Below are 9,337 nucleotides of genomic sequence, written 5' to 3' on the forward strand. Positions count from 1 at the left end.
AGAGTAATTTGATTATCTAAGGAACTAAATGAATTCATTTGAAAATGTGACCAACTATAAAGTTGCATAACTTTTTGAGAACTAAAAGTTCTATTTTGATAGTTTCTACATCCGAGGCCGTTTACAAAATTTGAATTTCAAATTTGAAAACTTCACATGAATTTTTCAATGATAAGATGATTTCAAATCAAAAAATTGTCAATTACAAAGTTTCATTACATTTCAAGACCTACAACTTTTATTTGGTGGTTTTTTCATCCGAGATAGTTTGAAAAATTCAAAATTTAAAATTCAAACATAGTTTTGTATGACAAGATGATTTCAAACCAAAACATTGTCAACTACAAAGTTTCATAACTCTTTAATACCTACAACTTTCATGTTGGTGGTTTTTCTTTCGAAGTCGTTTACAAAATTCAAATTTTAAATTTTTTAAATTCAGACGTAGTTTTCGTTGATAAGATGACTTCAAATGAAAAGGTTGCCAACTACAAAATTCTATAACTTCTCAAGATCTACAAAGTTTATTTTGGTTGTTTGGTCATTTGTTCATTTCACATGATGGTTCTAACAATATGCACAAATCTTATACATGATATAAATTTTATGAATATTTTTTTTATTTTGTCATATGAAGAAATGTTTAAAATATAAATTGTACATCATGATGAGTTATACAAAATTTGTAGTTGAAAACTTTTTCATTTGAATTAATTTACTGCTTTAAAATGTGATTTTTAAATTGCCTTTGCCTAGTGTTGAAAAAAAAGAACTCGACAAAGAGCTCTTTGCCGAGTGTTATATTTTTGACACTCTGCAAGAAGCTCTTTGCCGAGTGTAAACAAACACTCGGCAAAGAAACTCTTTAACGAGTGTCAAAAAATAAAAACACTCAGCAAAGAGCTTCTTCGCCGAGTGTTTTCTTTTACCGAGGGTTTTTTGCGTGGCACTCGGCAAAGAGCTTCTTTGCCGAGTGCCCGAAAGAAACACTCGGCAAAATATTTGGTACTCGGCACAGAGCCAAATTACGGTAGTGATATCACTATTTCACTATCCTCGATTTTATCCTCTACGTATCTTGACTTACTACACTTTAGACACACTTGTTATCTTTCCTATTATCCTTCCAGAAAAGCATACAATTATCTGGACAGACATCGATTTTTCGAAAGTCCATACTCAGACCAGAGAATAGTTTCCTACACTGATACACGTCTTTCGGCATAATGGGATTTAGCGTTAAGGCTTCGCTGACTAAGTTCAAGAGATTGTTGTAACAATTGTTTGAGAATGTGAACTTTGACTAAATACTATAAGTCTAGTCACGAAAGCGAGGATAAAGACTATTGGGTGTTCGTGCAATGGCTCTTTTGCAGCCTTAAGGAGGCCGAAGAACTTTTTAGGCGACTTTTTAGGATTTGGAGGAAACACTAAATCAGGATCCTCCCTTAAATCTTCAAGCATCTCGTCCATTCTATCGTATTTCATGTCGTCATTGCTCTAGGCTTCCGATGCAATTTCACGGGGAACTCCTCGTCGTGATACACGCATACTTCATAATTAGGCATGTGGCCATACTACATGGACACCACACATCTATGTCGGTTGTAAGGAAAAGATACCCGACCCATTTGACAAAATGATTTTTGTGTTTGATGATTCACATAACCTATAGACTAATGTGTTTGCTAGTATTTATGTTTATAGTTCACAAGATGCAAAAGTGAATTAGACTAAGACATTGAGGAAGCAACACCTCAAATTAGACCTACTATTATCAAGCAAAGTCCAAGACACAAGACTAGAAACAAGCTCGTGTGAAGAAGCTTGAAGAAAACAAGACGAGTTATTTCAAGGTTCACTGGACCGGTCTGATGGTGCACTGGACCATTTGCACATAGGTGCATTCTTGGGCAGCTGAGCTAGGTGGCGCGCCGGACCTTGGCTCAACAGTCGACAATGGCTACTCTCCAACGGTCATCTGACATGGCAGGTCATTGGGCTAGTCTCCAACGTTCCATGATATTTTGGTCGGAAGCTTGATAGTGAAGATGGCGAGGAGCATTCGAGAGAGGCTGGAAGCGGAGCACCATTAGCGAGTGGAGAAGGCCCATGGCTATCTATGGAGTCACCTATCCGAGGTTCTTGGCCCTCACGTGGGTTTCCCTTGGAGTAGGAGCACCAACGAAGATTAGTTAGAACCTTGCGTAGTTCTAGATATCTCAGAAAAATACCGGCATGTCAACAAGAGTTTGCATCTCTAGCTCTTTTTAAGCATTCACATTTATTGTTTACTTATGTTATTGATTACCATTCTTAGCTTAACATATAGGCTAGTTGGTAGGATTGAACTTATGTTGCAAAACTTCTTTTTGTGGTAAAGATAGCAACACTTAGACAAAACCTTAGTTTGGTTACCCGCATAGGTTTTGTTTAAGAGATTAATTATCATCCTAGTTTAGAGCGCGAGAAATAGAAGTCCTAATTCAGACCCACTCATAGGTTGTTAGGCATCCACATTTCTTTCAATTGGTATCGAGCCCGGTTTGGCTCTTTAGGGACCTCTTTGGCTTAACTGCTATCGAGCCATTGCTAGACTAAGAGGACAGGATAGATACCCATAGGCCACTTCACTTTGACAACATTAATTTCTCCTATTATATTGCTAGAATAGCTTGCTACATAGAAGTTGTTGATCTAGGTGTTTGGAGAGAGTCACTCGCGATGGGATGAAACCACCTCGTAATCCCGAGAAGCTCACTGTGAGTGAAGAAAAAGAAATTCATTTGAATACTAGAGCTAAAAACTTCTTGTATGAATCTCTTAGCATAGAAATTTTCAATTAAGTATTTACTTTGAAAACTACTAATGAGATATGGCTTAAATTGAGCGAAAGGGCCTCTAGCGTAATGGTTAATTCTTCCGAGTAGCACCTCTTGGTCCCAAGGTTGATCCCCCTTGGGGAAAATTCGAGCTTGGTTAAAACAATCCCCTCGTTGTGCCCCCGCCCGCTCCCGGGTTACGTCCTATGCGCCACCCTCCGGTTGGGCCATTGCAGAGTGGGCGGTGATGGTCTGCTAGTGATGGGGGGCCAAGCTTCGCGGATTTATGTTTTGGTCTCTTCTTAATATAATACCGGGACGGCGGGTTTTCCCTCCTCGGACGAGTTTTTTGATATGGCTTAAATTGCATGAGCTCCATGACAACACTTCAAATGTCCGTGAGACAAAACATCGCCTAGTTTTGAATGAGCATAATTCTATATTGAAATAAAATGAGCTTTTTAGAGATATGTATTCCCATTTGATCTTATTGTTAATGATTTCAACTCTATTGGAATTAACAAGTTAGGTGAATCAGACATTGTGAGGAATATCATCTCCCTACTACCACAACAAAAATATGGGAGCATCATCATCATCCTTCACAATATGGAGGACTTGAGCCAAATGACCTCGACGTTATTGATCGACAAGATTGTGGCATTTGAAATGTAACGAAAGATGGGTCAAGAAGAGCCTACTTCATCAAGGTTAAATGATTTTGCATGTGATGAGCATAAAAAGATGAAAGGCAAGAAGAAGGTGGAAAGCCCAAGTTCCTCAAGTGAAGAGGAAAAATCCAAAGAAGAAAATGGTGATGAAAAAGATGATCCACCCTCTACATCATCCTTCGAGGATGAAGAAATAGCCTGACGTGTCGGAAAGGTAATGAACTCTATAACATTAGTAGTTCAAACTATGCACGCCAATAATAGTCTACAACAATATACTCCACTAAGAAAATCACATATTCTTCCACTAAGTTATATAGCTACCAACAAACATCATGAATTAACAATATTAAAATATTTATAATCACATTATGTAATTCCTATCGACCAAAAAAATCGTTGAAAATAAACAACATTCTCTATTTAACTACCCTAATCACATCGTATTAGTTATATTCATTTGCATATATAGGGGACAAAGCGAGCACCTGAATGATGTAGTGAGTTGGATGGCGAGGGCGACATCGTTGTGAAAGACGGGAGCGCGGCAGGGGCATCACGAAAGGCAACACACCCAACGACAGAGCGTGGATGGCGCGACAGCGGTCCAGAGCAGTGGTGGCGCTGCGGTGGCGCCTCGAGGTGGGGCGGCATGGCAACGGTGTCTCCTCAGAGTGGAGGCCACGTGGCATCGGTGACCTAGGGCGGAGGAGAATGGTGACGACATCCTTGTGAGACGAGCATGTGGCGGCGTGTCCCGCTGACAGAGTTGGCACGGGCGTCGGTGGGCCGGGTGGAGGATGCAAGGCAATGGTGGGGCCAAAGAAGTAGAGTGCGACACCGGTTGATTGGAGAGCGCGATGACAGTGTGCTGGAGCAGTAAGGCGAGGCGGCGACAACGGCGAGTGAGAGAAAGAGTGAAGGCCGCGAGTGAGAGAAAGGGCGCTATCGCGACTGGGAGTAACCTTATCAGGGGCGAAGCCAGACAACAAAGTTATTGGGGTCAGCTTCACTAATTATTATCTAAATACACTAAGGTAACAATACATTTGTATAGGATTTACCAAAAATTGTAGGAGTCAGCTGACCCCAACGATTACACGTAGCTCCGCCCCTAAACCTTATAATCAATTAACTCCCGTCGGCCAACCTAGCGGTCGATGGGAGTTAACTAATCCGCGTCAGCCACCCCGAAAACCCGTGCCGTTCACGTGTCCCATCGGACTCCGTATGCAATTAGCCAAAATTTGCTCTGATCCGTTCATTGCACCACCGCACCATCACCATCTCACTGTGCACCTTTTCTCGTCTGCCGCAGCAGCCGCTTCCCATCATCGACTCGTCACCTTTAACGGCTGTATAGTAAACCTTGAAAGGCTAAAATAAATCTTGAATGACTAAATATTTATTTCTGATGCACATTGAAGTAAATCTTTAATGACTGATGAAGTAAATTTGAATGGGTTAAGTAAACTTTTGAATGGCTGAGTATTTGTTCATGTTGTACATTAAAGTAAACCTTGTATGGTCGAAGTAAACATTGAATGACTGAAGTAAAAATCTTCATTATTAAAGCAAAACATTAAATTGAATATTTTTGTTGGTGCGCGTGCGCCCTGCGCCTGCCGGCGCGCGGCGGGCGGCGGATCACGTACTCCCGTTAATAGCAGGCAGACCTGATCGGCTGGAGCCGTTTACTGGCGTGCTTAATTTTCTGATGCGCGCGGTTGGTATCTCGTTGGCTCGTCCAGGTGATGATGGACCATACGTTCCTGTCATCCTGTGTGATGATTAGCGTTTAGGTCTGGACTGGGGCTTCCGTTTGATTGTAGTCGATCGTGTGTGACATGTTCGTTGGTAGGCAGAAATTTATCCAGGAGCATTAATTATTTATTTATTGCGTGCACCACAATTTATTCAGGAGTAGCGTACGTACACCTGCTAGAAACATACATGTAAATACTGGAGTAGTACTTCGCGTGTACAACTTTTATTTAGGAGGTAACACGATCGCAAACTCGATCGATCGATTGATTGATTATTCGCGCTCTTCCGGCAGCGGCTGGAACTGGTGTTGTAGGACTGCGATGCAGAAGGCTGTAGTGTAGCCACCGATGCTGACAGTTGACGCACAGTTCTCGTCCTTGGCACGGGTCACTCTCCTTGAATGTCCTAGACTCGTTTTGACACTACTCCACCGAGTCTTGAAGTAGTTTTCACTGCCAATTTCAGTGTAAGCCTGCAAGCATGCCAAATGTGTGTGAGACGACGATGGCGAGACAATCAAGTGTATACTACTAGTATTACAATATCAAAACACAGGTGAGACGTACGTACTCGTGTCGGTATGTTGTCCCACGGGATGTACCAGGCGACGACGAAGTCCCGAGTCCGGCCATCGACGTCCCTGCCGCGGAACACCCTGGCGGCCTGGCTGCCCTGCGCCAGCGAGCCGGGCTTGACGTGGAGGAAGGCGATCCACTGCCCGTTGTGGAAGGTGTCCGGGATCGGCGAGCTGTAGACGGAGCCCATCCAGTCTTTCCCGTCGTCCACCAGGCTCAGGCTGGCCCCGGTGGCGTTGTAGACGAGGACCATGGTGCTCACGCCGTTGCCGAACTTCTTCTTCAGCTCCCACGCTGAGTCCTCGGCCTTGAGGTTCTTGTCTTCCGCGTGGATCAGCCTCATCGCCTCCCGTGCGCAGTCCACCTGCGTGATCTCACGTCCCTGGTACTTGGACATGTACTTGAGGGTTTCTGGCGTGATCACCGCCCCGAAAGGACTCATGGCGGATACACTGTACGTTGCTAGAAGCTCAGCTCCGTCCTATACCAGATAGGAGCCTCGATCTCTTGCTTCGGTCGCTTGCTCCATTTGTATATATATAGCTAGATCACTAGATATGTCCCGCGCGCAGCCTGCTCACTCATTGATTTGCGTCATTAATTATATTACCATTTTTTTTGTGATTTCTTGGTTGTTACCATCCTCCTAATCCAATTCGATGCTTCAATTTTTGTAGTGTAAAATATAGAGTCCATTACCGCCTCTACACTACAGTAAACGAAGTAACTTCCGACGGCCAAAGCCGTCCGACATAAGCCTTAAGCCCTCGGACTTAAGCTATGTCCGACGGTATCTGCTTATATCCGACGGTTTCTAGCCGCCGGACGTAACGCATCGGAAATAGTGTTATGTCCGACGGCCGCCGTCGGACATAACGTATCTCCGACGGCCGCATCCGACCGTCAGAGGTAAGGGTGCGCAACTGTTTTAACTGTCGACTGTGGGCCTACATCCTTTCCATTGACAGTTCAGTTAAGTGAACCGCCAGTGTATATGATATTTCCACTGACGGTTTACTTAATACAGTCGCCAGTGTAAATATATCCTTTCCACTGACGGTTCGGTTATGTGAACCGCCAGTGTAACACTACCGGAATCGACGACTATGCCGAGTGCCTGAAGCACTTGGCAAAGCCTTAAAAACACTCGACAACGACTTTGCCGAGTGTCACACTCGACAAAGAGGGCTCGGCACACAGTGCATCGGCAAAGCCTTCTTTGCCGAGTACGTTTTCTCGGGCACTCGGCAAAGATGTTTGCCGAGTGCCAGGGCAGTCGTTACGGCGCCGGGTGACGGAGACAACGTCTTTGTCGAGTGTCTCAGGTGACACTCGGCAAAAGAGTTACCTGTGCCGAGTGTCTGCCTGACAGCACTCGACAAAAAATCCGCCAGAGTGGTCCCCCATGTCAGGTACTTCGCCGAGTGCTTGGTATGGCACTCGGCAATGTGTGCTTCTTTGCCGAGTGCCAAAGCCATTACACTCGGCAAAGAACCTATACCGGTGCCCAGGTCTTGGTTCTTTGTCGAGTGCTATGATCCACACACTCGGCAAAGCACCTCTTTGCCGAGTGTTACACTCGGCAAAGTGACCAGTACACACATTTTTTATTTGTTTTCCCTATTCCATCCAAAGAAACAAAAGATATTTCACAGATATCACATATATACATCACAGATCATCACAGACATATATAGCCAACACAAATAGTATTAACACAAATTCCGACATAAGTATTCAACATAAGTTGAGAGGTTCTCAACACAAACAGTATTAACAGAAGTTCAGAAGTATCAACACAAGTTCACAAGCTCTGACAAGTATTCAACATAAGTTTTGTGTTCGAAACACTAAAAACATAACTCTCATGGAGGTGGGCGATTGGACTGGTGCTGCGTTGGGCTGTACCCTTCATGAGGGTTGTTGGATGCCGCCCCAGATTGGCCCTGCACAGAGAAGAGATTGCATATGTTATACCAGATGCATTACCAATATGTAACTACAATTTTAATACTCATAGGAGTATGGAACAGAGCAGGGTCAACTGCAGGGAACAATGGAGGTGGCGGAGCAAAACCCTGTGCGGCGCCAAGGCTCTGCATGTACTGGAACATCTCCGCCCTCCTCTCTTCTTCTAGTTGGGTCTGTAATATTACAAGCCAACGTTATAGTAACTCAAAGAGAAGGTATATAACTCAAGGAATGACAAGTTACAGAAGCACTAACCTCAAGTTGCTGTATGCGATGCTGTGAGTTGTCGTGCCGAGGTCATATGGCTGGACTCGAGCCCGTGCTCCTTGCTCGCACCTGAGACAGAGTGGGAGTGGAGGACGAGTCGATTGCCCCCTCGGCAATCTAGTACCACCCATGTCTCTTGCCTCCTCCGACCCTCATGAGCACATCGGGGTCGATCGGCTCGGTCCTCGGATCATAATCTGGGCCATGAACCTCCTGCGCCATGGCGGTGTAATCATGAAGGCGGTTGTAGACGGCGGGGTTGGTGTAGGCCTCGGGCCCGTCATCCGGGTTGTAGGTGATGTCGGATGTCGCCTTGCCCTTATGGGCCATAGGATAGGCCGAGAAGGTGGAGCAAGGCCGGCCACCATGTGACGCCGACTACAAGAAAACCAACGAGATAGTTAGAAATAATATCTAATCTAGTGCTATATACCTAAATAAAAAAGAGGGCGTACCCATGCTTTGGCATATTGTCCCAGGCTCTGGCTGCCTTGGTGGTGGGAGGGACCTTGCATCATCATACGCCGTTCCCGGCTAGCGTTGTGCGCCTTGTCCCACTCAGCCGAACATCACCTATCCACCATCTGCTCCCAGCACAGAGGATGTGCGGCGCACCAATGTGGAATCATCTACAAAGTAAACACGTAAAGTGCATATCAGAAGATAAAATAAAATTCATGCATGGAGTACGGGTACGAAACATGCATGACTTTACCTGCAGGTACTGGTCCCTGGTCAACGACATGGTTCGGGCTTGCTGCTTGGTCACCTTCTCCCCAAGGACGGAGCTGTGGTAGGTGATGATGGCCTGGATTCGGGCCTCATAGTGCATGTCCACGACGAGCTTCTTGCAGCTCATGGTGGCCACCACATCCGCCCTAGCCTCGTATCCAGCCTCCTATCTGAAGAAATCCTACATACAAAAATGATGTATCCATACATTATTTTAAGAATTTGCAACGAATGCGACATATTTTACATTATACTAAGACTTACCCACAGCTCTTGCTTCACCTGCTCCGCCTTGTTATTGAATTCCCTGCCGTCCCGGTCTACTGCATCGGGGGCGACGGCATAGTGGTCGAAGGTGTAGGCTAGGCCCGTCACTCCAGCATACTCAACCGGTCCAGGGAAGTGTTCCCTGCACAACAGGCCAAGGATGCCATTGGGGAGGCGACGATGACCCCAACATAATCCACAACCATCCAAGACCTATCCAAGTGATATATAAAAATTATTATTTTATATTATGATTTTGAACACA

At 44.9% G+C, this 9,337-nt stretch overlaps 1 protein-coding gene across 1 annotated transcript; it reads right to left on the bottom strand.

Moving 5' to 3' along the window:
- Positions 1 to 5,351: 5,351 nt before the first annotated feature.
- On the bottom strand, positions 5,352 to 6,344 carry LOC100283929 (uncharacterized). Its single transcript, NM_001156827.2, has 2 exons — positions 5,831 to 6,344; positions 5,352 to 5,732 (listed from the first exon to the last, which is right to left on the bottom strand). Exons 1-2 carry the CDS (start codon positions 6,275 to 6,277, stop codon positions 5,532 to 5,534), a joined length of 648 nt encoding a protein of 215 aa, NP_001150299.1. The 5' UTR covers positions 6,278 to 6,344; the 3' UTR covers positions 5,352 to 5,531.
- Positions 6,345 to 9,337: the final 2,993 nt, after the last annotated feature.

The sequence above is a fragment of the Zea mays genome, chromosome 3, assembly GCF_902167145.1.
Source record: "Zea mays cultivar B73 chromosome 3, Zm-B73-REFERENCE-NAM-5.0, whole genome shotgun sequence".
NCBI lineage: Eukaryota > Viridiplantae > Streptophyta > Magnoliopsida > Poales > Poaceae > Zea > Zea mays.